Source organism: Tauraco erythrolophus, chromosome 8, assembly GCF_009769465.1.
Source record: "Tauraco erythrolophus isolate bTauEry1 chromosome 8, bTauEry1.pri, whole genome shotgun sequence".
Classification (NCBI taxonomy): Eukaryota; Metazoa; Chordata; class Aves; order Musophagiformes; family Musophagidae; genus Tauraco; species Tauraco erythrolophus.
Genome location: NC_141472.1, coordinates 10,223,671 through 10,247,262, shown reverse-complemented (window position 1 = coordinate 10,247,262; position 23,592 = coordinate 10,223,671). Strand labels below are relative to the sequence as shown.

The following is a 23,592-nucleotide window of genomic DNA, read 5'->3' as shown; positions in this document are numbered from 1 at the left end:
AGCTAGCAGAGTATGCCACTCACAACTTTAAAACATGACAAAACGTGATAATCAGGAGCTTGGACGACAGTGTGAACCGTGAAAGGTTAAGTTTTCTAAATACTTAAACCAGAACAATATTCTCTAAATACTTATTTTCATCAATTGGCACACAGAAGATCTAAGTTTGGTGCAGAGACTGCCTTTAGTTGTGAATCAATACAGCCTGTTACCAGTTGACGAGATGCCATTTTTGTTTATAAGAGTTGCTGAAAACTACAAACCCAAACAAGATTTTAGGAATCTTTACATAATTTTAAAATGTGTGCTTAAAATCACCAGTTTACAGAAATCCAACATTTCCAGTCTTGCCCTTAAAAAAAGGATTGTAAAAAAAATCCTCAGGCTATTACATGACAGAAAGGAAGTCTCCCTCTTAGTTTATTTGTAAAAAAATGATCTAACTCTTCTGGATAAAGCAATGCCATTTTATTACCTTCCCATTAGCTCTGTTGATCTTATTCACAACTTCTGCAATAATGATCTTTTCATCCACAGCATCCTTAAGTTTTTTGTACTTGGGGTTCTTGCTGATTTCCAGGTAAGCTCCTTGGAACGGCTGCCCAACGCTGCCCAACAAAAAGCCAAGAGAAACACGAGTTAAATACGAATCGCAGGGAAGAAGTAAACCTCCTGAAACCGTCTTGTTCTGCTTCAGGCTTTGTGGAGCCAGGAGATGCACCAAATACCATTTTCAATGACTCTACACTGCCAGAAGCTTCCTTAAACTTTGCTACGCTGCCAGGGAAAGCCATTTGTTGCCTCATTTTTAGTGCAAGAATACTCTGATCAACTCAGAAACCTCTACTCGCATTTTCTACCTGTTTTAAACAACAGCAATGCAAAATAATTTGCAATTGTGTAACAGAATAATTAGAGCAATACATAATTGAAAGTGAACACAGCTCTTAACATGGTGTATGTTTATGCAGAGCAATTGTCTTCAATCCTGCTGAGAAGCCAAAAACTGCAGCCCCTAAAGCTCTGCCCCAAGACTCTTCAGGTTGGTACCACCATTCATGCAGTGCTGTGGCGTTGGCATCAACCTGTGCTGTGGCGGTGTACTACATCAGCTGGAAATAACTTGGGAATTGCTACAGAGTAGGGTGGCTATATCTCCCAGCACCTTATCCCAGGGGAAAGAAGGAAGGAGGAGGAGGGGTAAGAAACGTTATGTGCATTAGACACAGAATCTTGTATGTATTAACAGCACAGTGATAGTCAACAAAGAAATTTATCAAAGACAATAATAGGATTATTTTTTTTACTTGCTCTGGAAGCATTTTCCAATTAAGTGGGCCCAGTTGCTATAGGTATGAGACACAAGTACATCCTTGCATATGCAATCAATTTTGATTTAAAAATCACCCAGTAACAGCCTCCATGAAAAGAGGAAAGAAAACTTCAGTAGTAGGACTGACACCTCTGCTCTTCCACAGTATTTCAGAGTGACAAGACAAGAACTTGCCTTCAAGATTCGTTGTTAAACGTGTACCTGCTCTTTGTCAAGACTTGTTGCACTTGCAAATCATCCCATCTTTATCCTCTCCAGGGTTATACAGTAACAGCTTTGTTATCAGTTAAGAATTGGTGAATACAGTTGCTGCTTGCTTTTTTCAAAGTCCCTTTAACTAATTGCTTTGGTTAAGTGACAGTCAAAGTACTAAATGCAAAGGTTTGCCAAGACTAGAGCTCAAGAGGAACCAATTTACTATGTAGAATAGAAATACCTTTGTAATTGCATCTCTGGCACACAGGGAGATGGGAGAGAAAAGGAGGGGTACTGGTGTTTTAGTCCTCACAAAATAATTACATTACACACAGAAAATTAGGCATATCCTGTGAAACATTATCACAGTAACTAATCAGAAACTTTATACAGAAATTTCCTCCACCCTTCAGGCCAATTGAAAAAAACCACAAAGCAACAGGAGCTAATCAGCTCTGAATACAAGACAAAAAGAGATGGAAATATTTCTAAATGAGTGCAGGGTGGGGAAAGCATTCTAACTTTCTACCGTGTTGGAGTTTTGTTGGTTTTTTTTTGTTTGTTTTATTACTTGGCATTATGAAACCAGAGTCACCAAAACTGTAGATTCCCTGTGGACTTTGTCCCTTATCAACCAATAATGACTCACAAGCTAAAACTGAAATGAATCAACAGCTACCCTCTATCACACATACCACTTAAGAATGGCTTGGGTAGAAGTAACTCAGATACATATTTTGCTGTATAGTACTTCATTGTTCAGCTTGGTGTAAAAAGTGCCTAACCAGGGATATAAATAAAATTCCTTCCTTCCCAAGGAGCTCTACACTGATCGGACATATACTGACTCAAAGCAAAAAAACCCACTTGCTCCTAGCAAAGTCCAAAAGCAGCATCGTTCTCTTTTCCCAGCAGCATAAAAAGACATCCCAAAGCAAATAAAGAACAAACCACGAGCTAACATATACAGCCATTAAAAAAAGTGATCTGCTGAAGGGAAGAAAGAGAAATATACACTGAGCTTATTACAGGAAAAAAAGGAAACGTCTCAATAAAAAAATGAAATAAACCAAACCCAATAAAACACACAAACATCCAAGCAGAGCTTGTCCATGCGTGGAACTGCCCTCATCAACTCTTGCACATTCCTGTTCCTCCCTCTACTGAACTTTGCTTCTTGCTTTACAGTGCTTTGTTCCTGCTCAGCTCAAACCATGGATTCTAAAAGAAAATCCTCCCGAGATCGACGAGACCTTTGTTTTCAAGAAAAACACAATTTCTAAGCTCATGTTCACTTAAAAAGTTCAATTCGATTTCTTTCAAGAACACGAGATCTCTATGTTATCAGTTTTATTGTATGCAAAAAAACAGTGCATTCCTTAAGTAAAATCACATACTACTGCACTAACAGTAATGTTAGCTCTGCAGATAGCAATGACAAGAATTTATCAGTTTTTAAGAAGTTGGTAATCTGAGAAACCAAAAAAATCTTATTTACAGAGATTTCACATTTTTAAAAAGTCTCCAATTAAAAAAAAATAAAATTCTAAAATGGAAATGAACTTCTAAGCACTATTTTTAAAAAAAGTATCCTTTCAAAAAGATATACACTAACCTATCTAACTCTCAAACTACCTAGTCTTTACATTAGAGCATTATGCCAAACGTACTAAGTTTGAACGTAGGAGAGCTCCCTGGCACACCTCATCTGGGAGTGACTTTGTCTTTTATAGCCTTTCAATTCACTCTACATTTATTAGTTGCGGGAACCAGTGTGATGGAAACTAGGGGAAAGGGTGAGAATTACTCCCTTTTACAAGTTCTCCAAACTTTTACAATGTGAACAGGTCACAGGGGGTTAGAACAGCAAAACATCTCGGCTTCTGGACAGAAGTGCTCAGTATCACAGCGTTAGTGGGCTGCAACAACACCTACATTAGAAGCAAACTGAGGCCAATTTCCAGGATTGTAAAGTAAAATGATGGAGGAATATTGTCAAACAAAGAAAAATGCTCTTTCCTGCTTAAGATAAAAAGCAAAATCTCGCTTAGTTTCCTAAATCTACACAAGGATATCGAATTTATGTACACTAAAAGCAGCAGAATAAGTCGTTACCTGGCTGGATATAAAGCCTTCTTGTCCTTGAAAAGTTCACTTGCTTCCAGTTTTTCTTCATAGATAAGCTTCTGCTGATCTGTGAACTGGTCTCTGTACTTTTTACACTACAAAACATGATATATTTAAACAAATGAAAAAATTATCCCCCCAAATCTGATTTGAAGCAGCAGCATCACAGACTAATGTTTGCTTATTGCTCAAGATGCACATTCTTTGTATGCTTCTGAAGTGACTCAGCTCCATCCTACATGCCCCTGTAGCACAGTAACACACAGCAGAGGTGTTTTTTCTCCTCAGCCATTCTAGATACTTCTGAATTACACCAAAACCAATCTCTAAAACACATTTAAACATCTTGCATTTGAACATGAGCTTAATCAATCAGATACTGGTCACTGGAAGACTCTGCTAAACAGGTTTGCAGAAACATACATAGTTCCAGGTTTGAGGAAGTTTATGTAGACAGACGGAAAGAACAAAACATAGCTGAGAGGATGAATTTCGCAGAAAGAAAAACTATTCCTTGACAATTCACAGAAACCACAGCCCACAAGGATCAGTAAAATGTCTCATCAGCACTTACACAGATTCTTGCCGTTCTCTCCATCGAAAGATCCAAACCAAATTTCAGCTAACCACAGTTCGTAAGCAAAAAATTCCACCCGATACTCCCAATGTTGGTCTAAGTATTATAAACTACCAATTAGCCGGCAACAGGCATATTGCTTTACTATTAAGTTAAAAGCTGATGGCAGGAAGCAATCCTCTCTCCCTAGCCCCAGAAAGGAGTTATACTCCTTGCAGGCCAAAGACAATGATCAAAAGACAGACTCCTTCCAAAGAAATAAAATATCCTGTCTGGAACAGGAAGAAATACATCCTAAAAATAAGCTCATCATGCACAACACAAAACTACTGAAAATCATGTGATGAAGTTCTGTACAGACTGGACCAGAGCGTGTCCTACCCTCCACAAATGGAAAATCCTCTTGAGTTCCTTGTGAGTTGAATCCAAGAAAAGGTAAGGTCTCGCTGGCCAGTTTTTATCGATTGGTGATAAAGAAGGCATCTTATTCTTCATTTCCAGGAAGTATTTTTGCATCTGTGGTAAAATTGAAGCAAGATGTTTTGTGATCGTTCAAATAGCAGAGTTATTGAAATAAGCAAGGACAAGCAGCTGCTCTGTGATTAAAAGCACAGTTACCAAACTGCAACTCTCAGCTTTCATAAACCTGGATAGGGACTTAAAAAGCCAAGTATATTGAGAAATGCAGATTTAGGTGTCATACGAGTGTGGCAAAATGCTTAGTTAGCACCATTCCCACACCTTTAAAACACTATCACTATCCTTTCTTTACAACAACAGAATATTTAAGATGCCAGTTTTCCATATGCTTAGCTTGGACGTTTCCTTACAAAGACTATCAAGGCCATAAGACAGCTGTTACTTTTGCTAGAAAATAAAAATTTAAACCACAGAAAATGTACATGGGCTTTGTAGGGATATATACATACAAGTCTCTGAAGGGTAAATTCATAAATTTTTCTTCCAGCATTGGCTCTGAAGAATTTCCTGTACTCTCTACGGACCTGAAAAGTTAAACAAACCCTCAAAGTGAATGCAAAGAATATAAAGTACTTTTTTATGAATCTCTATAGCAGAAAACACTAAAAAAGCACACAAACATGCAGAGTGTTCCCTGAAATAGGAACACTAACTGGGTACACTTAAAATAAATGAACCAGACCGTGGACCAAGAGGTCAGAAAGCTACCTTGGATGACCCCAGTACAGTCATTTGCAAATTTAATGGAGAATTTGAAATATTTTCCTCTGAAAAGGCAAGCTATTCAAGTATCATTGAATCCACAGCATGAATATGTTTTCATAGGCTTTTGCATAAAGTTGGACTGGAAAAAGTAAAGTATCATTAGGGATACATATTTTATTGTGTCTGAAGTGATGCTGAACTGATGTTAATTATATAGTTAACTGATGAACCGTTTCTGATTTTTCTCCTTTAAGATTCTTAATACACAGAACTTTCTATAATAAAAAAGGGATTTTTTTTTTTTTTTTTTCCAGAGCAGACTTATACATGAAAAAAACCTCTTTTCACACAAGCAGTCTTCATTCCAAAAGGAAAATAAGGTTTTGGTGGTCGGTAAGAGTAGAGAATCAACACAAGGGTTGCTTAATGTCAGCAAGCTTGACATGTGCTCCTAAAATTTATTTAAAAAAAGAATCAAAAAAGCGATCGAGAACCATTTTTGAAGGTGATAGCTAATGTTTGACATATGCTTGTAAATGCAAGTTTCAGAGTACTTGTTTTGCCCTTGTTATTTCTATTAGTGCTAATTAGCACAGTATCTAAACTCCCCCCTCTCAAAAAGCCCAATCTGAGAAAGAGCACAACCGGTTTGAGGTTTTCTGTGATGCCCAGGCTCATGACAAGTCAGCTGAAACATCCCCCAACTTTTTCCAAAGCTTGGCACAGCCTGCAACACACCTGTTAAAAGTTTCGAGCAAAAACCAAGGAAAACATCGTGGTTTTGCATAATTTACCCCAGAGCAAATTTTGTGGTTTTAGCTAACTCGCTACGTGTTGCTGAATTCCCTGTAACCAGAAAATCATGGGAAACCCATAGAGGAAAAACCCACATCGACTTATAAGAACAAGTTTGCTTGGCTTATCCTGGCACACCTTCTGGCCCATACTGAGTCTTGTGAATTTTAAGATAAGCCAGTGTTTCGGAAAGCAAGACTCTGTCACCATTCTGGGACTCAAAAAAACCCACAGATAAATGGGCTGTGCTTAATTACACATGAAGATGCATCAAAAAACGGACAGCATTCAGCTGTCCTTGTTCTATGCAAATACAGCACATAATTTTTTCCTGCTCACTTTATAAGAAAAATTTACTAGAGTTCTTATTCACTGATTTTCTGTAAGGTTTAGTGCTCTATAATTAGCATATGTCCTTTATTTATTATTCAGGGATGGAAATCAACACTCAAAGCCACTCCAACCACAATCATCCCAAACCTCCCCAAGTTCTCATAGACTCTCTTTAATGATGTTGCTTTGTATTATTCTTTGTGAGCTGCAAGGTGTGCAAATTAATTTGGAACAAAGGGACTAATATACACCCACACATCCTATTGGCGCTGCAGGGAAGCTGCAAAGCAAGCACTGAGAAATGCCAGCCATTCCAGAAAAGCCTAAATTCGGAAAATACCACAAACGCTATTAAAATCTACTTATCACACAATCAAATAATCATAATAGAAAAAGACCCAAGAATTAATGGTTTAATCTCCATCACTTGTATCAACTTTAAATCTTCACCTCAGTATGTCATGGGTGAAAACACTTTGCCACCAGACAAATGAGAATCGCCTGCGATAACAGGGATGTATCGGAATCCCAGACCGTGTTCTTATTCAGAAAAATCTGCGTGTTTCAGGTGAGACAGAAGTGCCGCTCACACTACTTACAAAATGCATTGCAAAAACCACACCACAGACAGGCAGAAACATATTCCTGCTGTAACATGCCTTAAAGGTTTTGGATTCATCAGTTTTCATTTAAATGCTGCTGTTTGATAGAAAACAGCCTCTGAGCTCTCAGGAGGGACATATTCTTGTTTTAAAATCATAAAAACAGACCCACTTTGGCAGTAGTACCTAAAGTATGATTCTGATCTGCAGAACGACTTCTTAAAATGGTGCTTTTGTATTTCCAGCTCTGGCTTCCATGTATGTATTGTAATGGATTTTTTTTATATACATAGATTATATATAATTACATGGTTTCTAACTATTTTTCCCATTTCATCATTGATAGAATAAGTATGAGAATATGAAAGCTGGACTTTCCTCTGCATTATCAAGCAAATTGTTCCCTTTCGTACTTCTGTAGTCTACAATACCCTATGAGCAAAAGTGACACCCAGCCAAACAAAAGCCATTCCGATTTCCGCAGTTCTTCAGAACCACATCTGTGAAACTACGTTTGAAAACTGCGTTCTGTAAATCATTTGGGCACAGACCTGAAACGCTGTCAAGATGCCATTTTCGTAGTCTCTTTACAGAGCAGAACTACATTTTTCCAGATTACAAACGTGTTTTCTTTTGCCGAGCAGTCCTTGAAAGCGAGACAGAAACCAAAAGACTCTCGTATGTCTCAGTTTTTCTGAGAATTCGTGGCTGCCACCAGCTGTAGGTAACTCCATGCAATGCCATGCCCTAAGAAGGCTTGATGGAAGTGACAGGACGTTATTGTTAGCTTTACATCATGCCCTCAACATGGGTGTTGGGGGTCTAATGCGAGCAGCGGTGAGAGTCAAACAAGTCCACCCTACTTCCCATTCAAACAAGCAGAGGTCACAAGAAGAAAATACATCTTTGTAATCTTTCCAGATAGGATCTTTGCCAATGTAGGTCAGGTTTTTAAGTCAACAACAATACTAGGGTCCTTTTAATCTGACGTTTGTCTTTCACTTGAAAACTGAAATTCCTGATACGACAAAACCCATTGATGCCTAAGTATTGCCAAGGCGTTTTCAGCTTACGAATTTTGTCAGTAAATTCCACAACAAAATTAAGCAACATCATTCTGTGTAAAAATCGTCCCTACAAGTGAGCCCACATAACTGCTTGTTTATTAAGTGTTAGTAAGATGCCACGCTTTATTGAGTGCATGTTGAGAGACAGGAGTGTTTGAGAAAGTACCTTCAGTCCAAGCCAGTAAGCCCAAATGACTGCAACAGCATGCTTACGCCTAGCCTCCTCCTTCAAGCGTTTCAATTCCCTTCGAGCCTAAAAGGTTTAGATAGTGAACAAAAGAGACAGCCCGATGCAGATAGCACAATGACCAGGAAAATGTTTCTCCCAAATAGAACAGCCAGCTTACAATCAAGATACAGAAAGATGGAAGAACAGCATTTAACCTTCAAAACCCAACACATCAGTGTGAATTGGCGTGAAGCCGCACAGGAGGTCAAAAGAGCCTCCACTGCTGCTGAGGTGGCACGTACAGGTAAGAATTTTGTCAGCTCCATTATCTGCTATGGGTGTTTCTGTCTTCTCTTCGGTGCACACCTTGCAATCAGTGGTATTTTGTAACTTGATTCTACTGGATAACTTTGCCTGCAGTTGCATGATCCAAATGATGCCTATGAAAATTAAGAATTACTAAAATCCTCACTATCTAGTCACTTCTTCCACTGGCAAGTACCTGGGCAGAACAGAATCAACTCTGAAACTATGTATGTAATGATGAATTACTGAACTGTATTGAGGGCTTTTGTTCTGGAGATTATTTTTTGTTTTAATCTTCATGTACTTTAAAAAAAAATTCTCCAGCCTGGTAAATTATGTCTGTCTTTACAGATGAGGAGGTAAAATCCCCAAACCTAGTGCCTTCCCTCATGTACAAAGACATAGGCACCTGCCTACATGTCACCAATCATTCCTATTTTAGGAAAGCAATTTGCAAAGTATGCTAAGCACAAAGGCATGTGTGGGCAACTTATCAGAATCTCACATTTTCGGAGATACCAGTACATTCATTATGCTGTTATCTGATGATAACACTCAAGTAAAACAAAGAGCAGCTCTAGCAATATATCTGCAGTTGTCAAACGGACTTGTGCAACGGCAGTTCCAGCCTGTGCCAGTTACATCTTCCTGAAGTAGCTAGGAAGGTTAATTTGCGTTAGACGTTGGCTCTCATCAAGAATGTGGTTTCACTCATCTGCTTGGAACAAAAGCTCCTACTCTACAGCACTGCAAAAACGAGGACTCTGCAAAGCTGAGTATTTGTCTGTCTTGTGAAAAGGAGGGAAACTGAGTACTTGAGGTCTATAGTTTCTTTTTTTTTTTTTTTTTTGGTAAAGCAAGTAATCTCTGAAGATAACTTTCAGAAACTTTTGTTTTAACTATTCCCCTGGGAAAAGATAAAACATCAACCAATAACGAGTTTTATCTTTACTAGATACTGTAATTATTTTCTAATCTTAATTCAATTTAGATTATTATCTCTAGAGTTATATCTATCATTATATTTAGATAATTTATATTTAAGGAATAAGGAGACAGATTTTCATTAAATTCCTGTGAACCATTTGATAAAAATAACTACTAAAACATGTTAAAAATGATCCAAATCTACTAAATATTTAAACGAGGAGCTCTAACACAGTTAACATTATTGCATTGCTTTCTAAATTGGTCCTTTTTCATTCTAAAGAACATCTTAAACCCAGGAAAGTAAATATCACTTGCGCAGTACTGAGTATTTTTTTGGGTGAAAGGAACTCTGGCTAAAAATAAAATAAATTGTCAATGTACTGCATTTAAACAAATGTAGAGGCAACAGCGTGTCTGTCAAATTCCATAGTTACCTAAATAACAAGCTAGAACTGAAAAGATGCAAAGTCCCTCTAGTACGAGGGAAATGCTGTGCATGTTTGTTTGGATTCCCAGGGCTGCCATTTAATTAGAAATCTAATAGATTTATATCAAAATAGCAAAGGTCAAACTCAGCATTATACTCCAGATGTAATTTGAGTACATTTTTCCATGCAGTTGGAAGGTGCTCTCACAACACCCCCCCCGCTATCCCTCCAACCTAAATAACAGGAAGATGTGTTAAGCAACATATTTACTCAATGTGGTTTTCAACTAAGTTACAAATTTATTAATTGAAACCAATAAATTTTTGACCTCTAGTGAACAGCATTTCAAACGTTCACATAACCCACAACTGCAGGCTGGGGATTAGCAAGAATCTTTCAGTGGGACTTTGCTTCTGAAAACAAACAGCTGATGCTGGAATTCCTGGGATTTTTCTAGGGCTGTAAGTTTAGAATTGCAAACTAGCATCATTTTCTGCTAAAAGACCAGGTCATAAAACCACGCTTTACTTGTACTTACTGAAATTTTCTTACTGGTTCAAATCACAGCCAGAGAATCAATTAAAACTGAAATTTAGTAAAACTTAATAGTGTTGGTTTGAACTTGGAAATGAGGAGTGTCCAGGGTGCAGAATATACAGCCTGGAGAAGATCTCAATTGGATCACTAATACAGTGTCACTGAAAGCACTTGTTAGGGGAGAAAAAAAAAAAAAACATGCCAAAAAAACCCAACCTTCTCTACCCCCACAAACCATGCTTTGCATATTCACATGGAGTTAAATGCATTTTCTAATTTGAGGATACCATAGTCTAGTCATTTTTAATCTAGTCTAATGGCTTGTTAGTGCAAATCACTACTTGGCTGCCATGCAAAGAATTTCCTACTCTACAAAAAAACTGACATTCAGAATGCTGTCAGATTTATTATGTGTGGCATGAATGGAAATGGAAGGAATCAATGATCATGCTCTATTATTTTAAAGTCAATTGTATTAGTCATTAATTCTCACTATTTACTATTGATTAAACGTTGATATTGTTGGGTAATGAAGGGGGGCATGTGATATGTGCATGAAGTACCTTATATCCAAGCCAGTAAGCCCAAATAACAGCAATAGCATGTTTATTCCTAGCCTCCTCCTTCAGTCGTCTCAGTTCCCTTCGCGCCTGTGATGCATTTGAAAATGGGATATAGAGAAGCTTAGGAAAGAAAAGGTTACTGCAAGTTCCCAGTGGTGCAAGAAAGAAAGAAAGAAAGAAACCATTCGCTACCAACAGCAAATATTAAAGCATGTCCCAGCTGCCCAGATTGCACCAGCTAAAACATGTTAGCAGCGAAGAGAAACTTAAAAATCAGTAATTTAAGCCACCGAAAATATTCCCAAATAACTTGATTCTTCATTCTATGCAGAGACAATTACGTGCACAATTTGTTGCCATTTTCTCACCTGGGTCCCATGCCAGTAAGCGGCAATTATTGTGGCAGCCTCATTACAGCGCTTCTGATGCTTAAGCTCCCGAAGAAGTTTCCGAGCCTGTAAACAATTGAAAACATTATTTTATTCAAATAAATGATTTCTTCATGATTTTAAACTAAGGCACTGCAACCTGTAAATCTAGGCAAAACCAGACCACAATGCCTCCAAATCCCCAAGCAAATAAATTCATAAATGCCATGCAGCCTAACATTCGCTGTTCCAGGGAAGGCTCCTGGAATCCTCCTGGATTCCTGCAATCCTTGCACAAGTGAGAGCTGGGGACTGGCAGCTCAGGGGATCTTAGTTCAACATTTAGTGTTCTCCCAGATTTGCTGCATCACCTGAGATATCTATATGTCTGTCTGTACAATGGCAACAATACTGTTCCTCCACATAGTATACATCTTAGCCATTTAGACTGCAATAAGGAATAAACGACAAGTAAATTGCCTGGCCTTAGGTCACACTTCAGGCTGCTGTCCCACTAGACTTTTATCCATGGCAGTGCTACCACAAAAGAGCATGTTCTCCACTGACAAACAGAAAAGTGTAACTCGAGATGATGCTTTAACCCTCATGGGAAAAGACAGCACATCAACAGTTAGACTGAAACGATATTTTTAACTCATTTAAACAAAAAAATAAAGGCAAAGTAAAAATAATAATTAAAACAAGAATAAAATCAAATTATGCTGCCTCATTGCTGGAAAACTTCAAAACCTTCTGGGGAAGAGAGGGCTGTTTGCACCTAAGCTAGTAACTGTGGCCCCTTCCTTCCCTGTCCAACAGGAAGGGAACTGACCCCAGAATTAAAGGCAGTTCTCTCTTCCCTAAATAGAGGGGAAAGTCACGTTTAGTGGGGTAGAGGAAGGTTAATAAACCTTTAAACAGAGGAGCCCAGGGACAATTTTTCTGAAGCTGGACAGCAGTAGTTGCTTTAAGCACTGTGGCTGCTTCCACACGAGCCGTTAACCTCAATTTTTCTCTCTTACTACAGCATCACTCCTTGAGTCTCTACTATGGCTGCAGGACTATCCCTTCATGAAGTACTAATCTCCCGGAGAAGAAGCAAAGTTGTAGTAAATTGAGGCAAAGGACAAGCAAATAGCAATGAAGTACTTGCTCAACACAAGTTGAGTACAGCACACTTTCTCCTCTCTGCTTAGCACACAGAGGAGAATCGAAGACTTAACCCAAAATAACATACTGCCCAGCTGACCCAAACTCTTTATTTTAAGCTTGCTTTCAGTTTTGTTCATTCTTCAAGAATCCTGCTAGCTGTAAAATAACCACCAACCATGACTTATTTCTTCCAACTCAGTCCAGCGTTACAGTTTTCACAAGTCCAGTGGCAGAGTCCCGGACCATCCCGCTCTGGAGCTGCCAGGCTGCCTGGTCAGCGTGTACCTGGATCTGCTCTGAACACCGGACTCACTCCCTCACACTCCGTCCTCACACCTACGTAAAGAGGGGGCCTATATAAAGAGGGCACCTCTCTCCAAATTCCCTGGCAGAAGATGTCCCAAGGATAAGCCAGCAGTTTAGTGTGGCCCCGGCCTTCCACTTGCACCGTTCGCAGGGATTTAGAGACCAAGCTACAAAGCAGAGATTCTAAACTCACCTCTTCTATGACAAACACGAGTGTTTAACAACAGCTGTGGCCCAGTGTGTGTTTTCTGACCTGCTCCTTACCTCACCATGCAGACACAGCCGCGGTAACAGGCAACTCACCTTCCATCCTCTGATGTAAGACTGTACGACAATGGCCGAACTCTTAATCTTCTGATACTTTTTTTGTTGCTGTATTGGAAAGAAACACGCGATGCTTAGAACAGAATATTGCAACTGTAAAATATTGTATAATAAAACTTTCGTTACGTTTCCTCTGAAAACACCATTAAGGACACAAGCACTAAATGGAAAAAGTGAACAATTTTTGACCAAGCAGACCAGAGCATAGGTTCTGCGTTCAACTCGAGGGGAAACAAAGCACATCAACAATGCTGCAGGGACAATGTCGCTCGCTGTTTACAGAAACACTAAGTTCATGGTCAGCAGCACAAAAGTGACATGGATTAAATACTAACAGTAACAGCTTTATTTGTCTTTCCCACCAACAGAACAGCATGCAAACAGTCACAAACGCTCAGGTTTGTTGGCTAAGCTTTTACCATCTTTTCATAAGACTTAGTACTGTTTCTATTACCCGCAGTCCCAAATGATAACTTAGGAACAGGGAAAAAAAAGAAAACCCACAGATTCCTGAATGACATGCTGGAATATTATCCAAATATGCTAGTGTGAACAATAAATTTCCTGGGCAGATGAACATTTTCCTTCTAAAAAGCTCAGTTCTCCAGTAGACCAGTGGTTAATGGTCTACAGTTAAGAAATAAACAATGGTGTGAACTTGGTCATGTATTTGTTTTCATTTCTTTATATTTAAAAGTTGTGCCAATCGAGCTGTGGTAACTCCATTTTTAATTTATTAAGATCGTATGAGATCACGATGAAGCCATATGGGCACAATGCAATTCTGTAACAATGCTGTTAGTAGAAATGGTGCGTTCAATCACAGAAGTTCAGAGAAAAGAGTTTTTTACAGTGAAAAAGTATTTATTCATATTTTTTCTAAATTATCCATACTTTTCTCTAATTATCCAAGATAACTGAATCAAACACTAACGGCTTTCAAGATGATAAACAGAAGCGCTCATCAACTGAAAACCAGTGATTGTCAATACTGCAACTTGCAGTTTAAGAAGATGCTTTCTCTCTATATCATGTATTTTATCAAGCTTTCCAATATGCACACAATAACAAAATGCAGCCAAGATGTGTAAGAACTGGTCTAAAACTTGAAAACACTAAATCTTATTTTATCATATAAGTCAATGTTATTTACTAACTGATGAAAAGACAGGAAAGCATCATAAAACAGTACTGTTCAATTCATGACACAGGACACCCAGTCTAAAAACAGATTTGAAACTGGTTTGAACTGTATCAATAACAACTACTGCACTGCCAGCCTCATGAGCTATAATTAAAATAAATCCCTGGGATCCTCTCAAGCAGCATTCTTGAGCCTCAAACGCAAAGGCTCCAAATAAGGCAAAAATACAAAAAGCCTTAGGAATGACTGAATTCCACAGTATTGCACATGTATATTACCGAACATTTTTTACACATGAACCGTATGTTTTGAGAGCACTCTAAGTGCCAGGCAGCACAGCATTTTAGCTGATTGAAAAAGACTCTTCCCAGCTGGGCCACAAAATCCTGCCCTCCCAGAGCTGAAGGACTCTGGTGAGCTTTTTAATTATTTAAGCACAAGCACAATGTAAATACTTCATAGTGGTCTCTAGAAACTAAATTTTCTTTTGTTCACATTTTTGCTACTTAAATACTAACATAAAATCGAATTCTCTCAACACTTCTCCATACATAGCAAGGAAAAATATCATGAGGGTTATATGAACTATCGTATCAAGATTACAAGAAAAATAACATATTAAATGATAAAAAGAACCCCCCCACTTAGTAAGGATATTATCTTACTGCATATCTCCTGTACCAGGAAGCAATCACAATCTGGCTTTTTTTCATTAACAAGAAGCGTGTGCGGCACTTCCAACCTCTGTAAATCTTCGCAATTAGAGTAGCCAAGTCCTCCAACCGCTGCTTCCTCAGATCTTCTAGTTTGAAGAGCTGGGTGTGGGGTTTTTTAGGGTTTTGTTTGATGTTGGAAGAAAAACAGTAGGAGAGAAAAGACCAAAAAACCCATCAGCACAGCTATTGTAAGAGAAATCTGTCCTTTATTCAAGTCCCCCTTCAGACGCCTTTTGGTTTATTCATCTTTGGAGCTATAGGCAGATTTATCAACAGGGTTTGTGGTGGATACGTTGCCACAAGTCAGTGCACGGAAGTTACCTTAAATTCAGGCTGACAGCTATTGTTGAGTCTTGATTCACACTGATTTTAATGGGTCTAACATTAAAAAGTGCCTTTTTCAATGCTATATTCCACAGCAATGTATCAAAGCACTGTTTCTAGAAAAACTTGTAGTGACCAACTAGTGAATTACACAGTTTGTAACAGGCTGTCCTCGTGAAAGATGGCTTGGTTTTGCAGGGGAAGACATTTTCACTTACCGTTCTTGGGTTGCGGATGAATATCTTTGATCTACCAAACGAAAATTCTTCTTCAGGGATTTCCAATTCATTAAACAGTACCTCTACTCCAGCCCTAATAAGAAGTAAATGAGCTTAGCAAACATAACCCCCAGCTCTAAAACTTCTTAGTTTACATATTCACAGATTAATTTATGGAAAGTATATGAAAGCGTATTTTAAATTCTTAAATAGTGCTTGACATAAGAAGATTGAAAACCTAACTCATTTACTTACTGGTTATTTAGCTAAAGGCAAGAATAATCACTGTAAAGATTTGGAATAATTTGATGAAAAAAGAGCAATTTTTATTTAACATCATCAGCAATGGCCTATTTTTTCCTCTTACGTCCATAATAATTTTACTTGAAAAAAAAGAAAAAAGGAAGGGCTCTCACACTAACATCAAAATGTGAAACAAAGACTGACGAGTTTGACAAACACTAATGTTCCTCACCCTACCAGCTGTGTTTTATAAACGTCAACCAAAAAGAAAAGAGAGGAATTGCACAGAACTTTGTGAGGATTGTAACAATGCTACTGTTATCAATACTGCACTTCCACCGCTACCCTGACAACCTACGGATTTAAATTGTAGCTAAAGATATTAATCTATTATGAAAGAAATTTAAATCATACTATTGGTAGCCACGTGTAAAAAGAACTAAGAGCAGCTCATTTGCTTACCCAAGACATCATCTGTAAAAATACATGTGAATTCTATGCAATTTAAAATTACATATTTAATACGATCGATTTGCAAGAGGTATTATCTCATAGTTGTTCACCAATCATGACGTAAAATTATTCTTGAAAGGACAGAGGAAGATTGTGCGACTGTCTTCAGAGAAACGGGCGTTCCTACACTTTGAAAGTTGGTTATTAAAGATAAGTGTCCTTCTGATCATTCCAGACCTCCTCATCATTTTGATTCTACTCCAGTATTTCTCCCTCCCCTGCTCTTTCTTTCAGGCCCAATATATTCTAAAAACAACTTGCTCTCCTTGTTCACGTGCAAAATCTTTTCCATTAGTAGATTAGTTCATCACTGAAGTCATCTCCTTTGCCAAGGAACTGTAATTTTGAGCCTACTGAAAAGTATAGGTTTCCCAGTGAATGAACTCATCCAAAATCTGAAACAAGATGCTAAGGAACAACATAAAAGTAAAATACTTGAGCCACACCGGCTTCATTTTTAATTTGCTATTAAAAGACTTGAAAGTTTATTAAATCAGAAAAAACTACAAATATCATAACATGTGGAAGATAGTAATTTCAATCCTTGGAACAGTACAGGTAAGAACACTCATGTTTGCCTACCTGGCTGGCCCTCTCCAGTGTGGCCACGTCTGTTTACACAACATTTTGTACCTTTCCAGGCAAGGCTCGTACGCCTGCCTGAACGCGTAACCTGCCCTTCTGACCCGCACGTTCTCCAGAAGACCGAGGTAGCGGATCTGGTGGCACACTAGGGCGTCATTGAAAACGTATGCAGCCTTTTTGTCATTGGGTTTGATGCATCTGGAACGGGAAACAAACAGGGACACTTGTTTGCAGTACTGCACGTGTCAACAACTATTATTGTTAAGATTAAACCATAGATTTCAATAGTTTACCCTTGGATATCACGATTTTTTTTTTTATTATTTTTAACTTTGCCAAACATAAATTCACCAAAGCTTTGCCACTGGAGTAATTTACCTAATGTAGTTTGGATTTTTTGTCTGCAGATTTTTCATCAGGGTAGCAACCGAAGCCTTGAACTGCGAACCTGCTGTCGGTGGTCTCTTTAGATTTATCTTAGCAGGGTTACCTTCTGGGAACAACGCTTTGATAAGAGAGTGACTGGCCTTCCACATGGCCTGGGAGAGGTCACGGTACAGAAGATCATTATTTTTGTCGACAAATCCTTCCACCTGGTACATAACCTGAAAGATACAGAAGAGTCTCATCAGAGCATGTTTTGAACATAGGCCAGTTCAAAACTGAACCAAAAAACTGTTTTCTCCTTCTTTCTCACTATCTAAACCAAATGATAGACATCTCAGCTTTCATTTTAAATTTGACATTTGGAAGACTTTTTGTTGGATAAAATTTCTGTGAACATGCTTCCTGAGAAGGATGCATCTTCTCACACTGCTACCAATTCCCTGTGCTCATCAATTCTGGCTTCTGAAACAGAAAAACCCCTTCTGTAATAACTCTGATACACCACTGCTTGCCAATACTCCAAAACAATTTTTTTTTTTGGCTGACAGAAGATTTTCTTCCTCTCTTTTGTATCACAACAGCAAAACTACTCTTTCTCTTCAAAGTACTGATGCTTACTTTATTTGCCTAACTAGAACACGACATGAAATATCACCTCTTGATATCGCAGCAGCAAGCAGCTGTCTCCGCAGGCCTCAGGGGACTGTTATTTGAAACGACTTTTACCAGGAAAACAGTCCAACGACAACAAGCATGAATGCAAAGCTCTGACCTGCAGCTGGAAACCCAGGAGGCGTCCAGGGGAACTTCATGTACATCTCAGATTGCTACTGTGTTTTTTAATTTTTGCAGGTAGGGGATTTAGTTTGATTGTGTCAAGTCAGCCAGCTGGTAATACAGATTCTTCAACTTCATGATTTTCCAGTTCTATGTAGATACATATGATGTACCCAGAATACTGAGTAAAACTAATACTGACATAGCCATATTTTATACACCAGCAAGTGACTGGGAACTCAGGCAGCATCTTTCTTTGGAGTCCACACTTCTGCTTCTGACAGGTGTGGGTAAATGCCACTACTGAATAAAAACCTGCTCGTGTGAACTTGCTTATGTTTCATAAAAGGAGCATCAAACCTTTGTTGTCCGGTGAATAGATCAAAATGTTCTCAGCTGAGGATGAAAAAACAACATTCCTCCCAAAACAGGAGGAATTCACTGACTGCCCTACCGGGTAAGTGAATGCCAGTAACAATCGAAGACCCTCACAGTCTGTTTGCAGTCCTCCTCAAAGCACCGGGGTATTTTTAATTAATTTTGAATTTAGACAACTGAAGAAGTATCTAAGTATTAATCCCTGATAGATTATATGCACTTAGAAAATATTCTTGGCAAATACATAATGTAAAGTTAACGAATGGCTGCCCGAAATGTTGAAAGTATGACACCTACAGCATTATTCTGCATGAGCACATTATCGAGCTATGCAAAATTGTAAGATTGAGAAAATGTTAAAAAATAGGAATAGCAAAATGAAGCACTTCTCAAATATTCATTACTCTGTGAAACTAACAGTTCAGCAGATTCAAACAAGAGGTATAGCTTCAACCCCTACACTTTTAATTTTTTTTAAATATGTTGTCTTCTTTTTACAAATTTAATGATCTTGATTTTCATGAATAAAAAGTCACACTGAACTATACATCAAAAACTATCAGACTTGTATTTATTCATAGTGCTTATGGCGTAAAAAGTAAATACATTTGCAAGCTCTCTGCATAGCTCTCTCTTCCATCTGTTTAAACACAGAGGCTGTCAAAATAAACTCAGTTCCTTCAAATGTACAAAAACTCCACTTTCTCATCAACACGACTGAGGACTTCAGCTAGTTCAGTGACAAAGAACATGTTTTCCAAAATATCTTGCCTTCAGAATTCTTGTCATTCTAAACAATTTTTTTATTTCCAGAGACCTAGCAGCACGAGCAGTTCACCACCAAAGCACATGGGACATCTTTCTCCTTTGCTGAAAGGAGTACTGCCCTTGATTTCAACCAGAGCGGCATGATTTCTGAAAATCTTCCAGCTCAAACCACAAATCTTGGGCTTAAGACAGAAAAGATTAAGACAGGTCCAGGGTTTTTGATCAACTATTGACTCAAGCAATTCTCCTCTGCTACTGTAACATTGTTTAAGGGACGAAGAGCCTCCCCATAGTACCAAACCTACACATCACACAGGTACAACACCCTCCAAACACCGCGTACTCCTCGCTTCGCCGGGTACCTTGCCAGCGTAATGCTGAATCCTGAAGCAGCTGTGAGGCAAGGAGGTGTCGTTGAGGAACCGCGAGCACTTGCTCATTCTGCTCTCAAAATGCTGGTGAGTGGCACAGACTTGGTTCAGTTTTTCTAAAAAGGTGTCATCGGTAACAGTTCCTGGTCTCAGGCATTCTTCATCTAGCATGGCCAGGATTCCAGTTTGGTTCTGAAGTTTCAAGAGAAGAGCTTTAATGTTTGTTTCCATCACATTTCCATCAAGCCATAAAAAGAAATGGCATTTATAATGCAGCATGTGATATATGCTATTGAAAAGGGCACTAAATGTAAACATTTAAGGGCTGTTTGGTGGTTTGATGTTTGGTGGGTTTTTTTTTTTTGTATAGGTGCTCCCAAACATTTCATACAATCATAGAATGGTTTGGGTTGGAAGGGACCTTAAAGATCATCTAGTTCCAATCCCCCTGCCATGGGCAGGGACACCTTCCACTAGATCAGGTTGCTCAAAGCCTCATCCAGCCTAGCCTTGAACACTTCCAGGGATGGGGCAGTCACAACTTCTCTGGGCAACCTGTTCCAGAGAAGTTCTAACAAAGAATTTCTAACAAAGTAACATATAGTCTTATCGATTTTTTTTTCAGTAAAATAAACTTTTACCATACAAAATAAGATGACTAATACAACAAGTGGCTTGTTTTATAAAATCAAAGTGTGTGAGGATGCATACAGACTTTACGGCTAAGCTAAATCCATGCATTAAAAAATTATTCAGAGAGATTCTTGAACATAACTTACATTTTCTATTAGGTCGCAAATTATAGCATTGTTGAAATACTCAATATGAGTCCATTCAATCCCCTATATGAAAAAAAAAATAAAAACGTATGAACAGGAGAACAACTGAGGGAGCTTTTCCTCTAGGCAATTTAAATTTTATTCCAGTTAAATAAGATACGACTTTCAATTTTAATTCTATATGCTTACCAACATTTTATTTATTGAGAAAGAAATGTCATCATCTACTACTAATATTATCCGCGCAAAATGACTGTCCCGGAGCCGCTGCCAAACCCGCTGTCCATTCCTTTCCCCAACCCGTGTCAGCTTCCCATGCACTCCATGGGCACCCCGCCAGGCTCCGCCTGCCCCAGCACTGTGCTGCCCACGCTCCCGCTCATTACAAGGAAATAAACCCATTTCACTCCAAGCATCTGAGAGCAAAATTTCCAAGCCCTCTGTTTTTAACAGGAGGAAGAAATAGGGCTAAATTTAGATGAAACTATCTGAAAACTCCAGAGTCTGGCTGTCGTTCAAATATTGCTAATATCCTAATTTCTTTTTTTTCAAATATCAGTGATAATATTTCCAAGATGAGATGCCACTGCATCAGGAGGTAACACTGGTAGAGCAAAGGGCTGGAAAAAGAAAACATTAATTTCATTCTTAATTTGCATTCTGCAACACTTCTTACAGTTTTGTTTTTTCAGAGTGTTTGAAAAATCATTCAAGAACCGAATTGCAGTAACGATGTTTCAAGAGTTTCAGTGCTGAATGCAAAAAAGACATGCCTAAACTTCCTATCATCCTCAAGATTATAAGGCAGGAACTTTATTTAATTTTTAAAAATGTTTATACAGCAAAATGGTATCATCCAATTTGGGTACAGACAGCGTATGGCAGTTTCTACAGCTGTTGAGCTGGGATTTTGTCTGAGCTCTGTAGATCATGGGGAGTACTGCTAAAACCGATTAAAACTTTAACTTGATGTTCACTGACAGGGTAATATCAAACACTGGAGCTGGGCTCCAAAGCACATCTTAAATTGACCATAAAGCTCACACAGCTCTCTTCAATGCTTAACTGAAAGAAAACCAGGAATAAAAATCAGTTTGTAGTTTCTTTCATGCCCTTGTTTTACCCACCCAATTCCCTTTTGAAACAGGATTAGCTGTGGCTGCTGTTAGGGTGCATCCAGATGCTACTGCGTAACCCAAAACACAGGCTGTAGGGTAATGGCACTAACACCAGAAAGCAACGTTAGTCTTCTAGTAAATGAATTAGCCCTTGCTGAGAACTGCCAGTCGTCGTCGCCAGTGAATGAGAGTTGGGTCTGGTTTGTACCTGGACAACTCCTAATGTGAAACAAAACCCAAACTGACTTTTTTTTGCTTAGTGTAACTATCACGTGGCCCTACTCAAACATGCTCCATGCCAGGCCTGGGGTTAAAAAAGTGACTCTGTTCCCTGGAAAGAGAATCCAGGATGCAAGTACCTTTACAGGGACAAAGGGAAGAGGAGAGGATAAGGAAAGAGCCATTCAAGTATTACCTCTCGGATGTATTCCTCCTGCTCTTCTTTGAGGGTAAGCTCAATGAAGATCTGCTGCAACTTCTCATTACAGTAGTTGATAATGAATTGCTCAAAGCTGTTGTCCTGTCAGATAAAACACGTTTGCGTTTGCTGTTGTGTAAACACCCTGGAACTCAGCTGGAGCAAGTTACTGCAGCAGCTGCAAGTCAACAAGCTGCTTTATTAACTACTCCTTTCAGTTCTGCGATGTGATAGTTTGAGTAATACCTTACTGGGAATGAAATTAGCTTGGAAATTTTAGACCAAATCCTTCCCTGAGGCTGTCTTCATTGGGAGGGAGAAAACCTCTGCAGGTTTGTATTTGCGATGGCTCTGTATCAATTTCTTGGGACAAGTCACAATAATTTTGCCTGCGCTAATCGGTCCCAACATGTAAAATGTAGTCTCCTGCAGGTTCTGATAAATGAAATGATGATGGTAGCATTAGCTCTTTTCCAATCAGGCTCAATCAGTAGCAAATAAAGTATCTTATTTCACTACAGACCAAGGCCCAGGCTGCGACTTTCATTGCAGCTGAGTTAAGAGATTATTGGCTGCAGAGGTCAACCCACCTCCTCCCTGCCAACAAACTGCTCATCTAATTGTCCTATGAAATGATGGGAATCAAAAAAACTTTATCAGTCAAAAATCCTTTAAAAGGCTAACTCATATAAAACTGGGTTAGGGAGCACGCGTGCACGTGACCCTTTGCAGAAGGGACCAGGGAGTGGAGCAGAGCCTGGAAGGAGGGGTGGGCAGCAGGGAGGCTGCTCAGCCATGGCAGCCTACTCCATTGCAGCTGCACGGCAGGACTGAAGTTTAGTCCTCTGGTTATTTAGGAAGCCTGAAAATTTGCAGAATAAACCACTATGCCTTTTTACACTATCGAATCAGCCTGCTGTACAATGCCTTTGAAGCTCAAGTTCCAGTGATCCAACTTTTATGATTAAGGGCAACTGCAATCATTTCAATGCTTTAAATTAAGGATCTGGTTGCTAAAATGAGATTAAGAACACACAAGCAGATTAGCAAAAATATTGAGGTAGCACAGATTACTTTCATCATTTTAGTTTCAGGTAAAGCAAAATCATAGCCGATCACCAAACTTTCTCAGCCACATCAAACCCTGCCCCTCACACCAATTGCAACTGTCAATCAGAGATCGCAAAACTTGCACAGCTCTCGATGAGAAAGTTAAAATTTGGCATGCATCGAAATCAGCACTGCAAACAAGTCATACTTACTGCGTTCTGTTGCAAAAAGAAATTACATAAACTGCAGTCAGTATTTATACCACTTCCATAACAACACAGAATATATCTATTAGCATTTACTTGGCGTACTAAGTAGATCAGTCTTTTTATCAGACTCGTATTTGTATGTCACTGAAAATGTGAAGTACTACACATACTACTTCTTTGTAAATTAACATATTTTTAGGTAGTATCCAAAGATTATCAAATAAACCAAGGGACTGAGGCACATCAGAGTGCACCACAAAACAACATTCTTGCATCTCTAAATCACCACGTATCTTT

The 23,592-nt window shown here is 38.8% G+C and overlaps 1 protein-coding gene across 5 annotated transcripts in view; it reads right to left on the bottom strand.

Annotated features, from left to right (window-relative positions):
* Positions 1-23,592, bottom strand: part of MYO1B (myosin IB) — a 99,500-nt gene that overhangs the window by 5,022 nt on the left and 70,886 nt on the right. The window contains exons 13-27 of one of the 5 annotated variants that reach the window (XM_086615245.1): positions 22,034-22,130; positions 20,501-20,563; positions 19,713-19,913; positions 17,419-17,645; positions 17,038-17,238; positions 15,700-15,793; positions 15,107-15,256; positions 13,277-13,345; positions 11,516-11,602; positions 11,148-11,234; positions 8,381-8,467; positions 5,162-5,236; positions 4,614-4,748; positions 3,644-3,750; positions 476-608 (exon numbers count right to left, since the gene is read on the bottom strand). In XM_086615245.1, coding sequence (XP_086471371.1) covers positions 476-608; positions 3,644-3,750; positions 4,614-4,748; positions 5,162-5,236; positions 8,381-8,467; positions 11,148-11,234; positions 11,516-11,602; positions 13,277-13,345; positions 15,107-15,256; positions 15,700-15,793; positions 17,038-17,238; positions 17,419-17,645; positions 19,713-19,913; positions 20,501-20,563; positions 22,034-22,130 — 1,813 coding nt within the window. Of the gene's footprint in view, positions 1-475; positions 609-3,643; positions 3,751-4,613; positions 4,749-5,161; positions 5,237-8,380; positions 8,468-11,147; positions 11,235-11,515; positions 11,603-13,276; positions 13,346-15,106; positions 15,257-15,699; positions 15,794-17,037; positions 17,239-17,418; positions 17,646-19,712; positions 19,914-20,500; positions 20,564-22,033; positions 22,139-23,592 lie in introns of all 5 variants that reach the window. The other 4 variants (XM_086615246.1, XM_086615248.1, XM_086615247.1 and 1 more) reach the window with 4 other exon arrangements.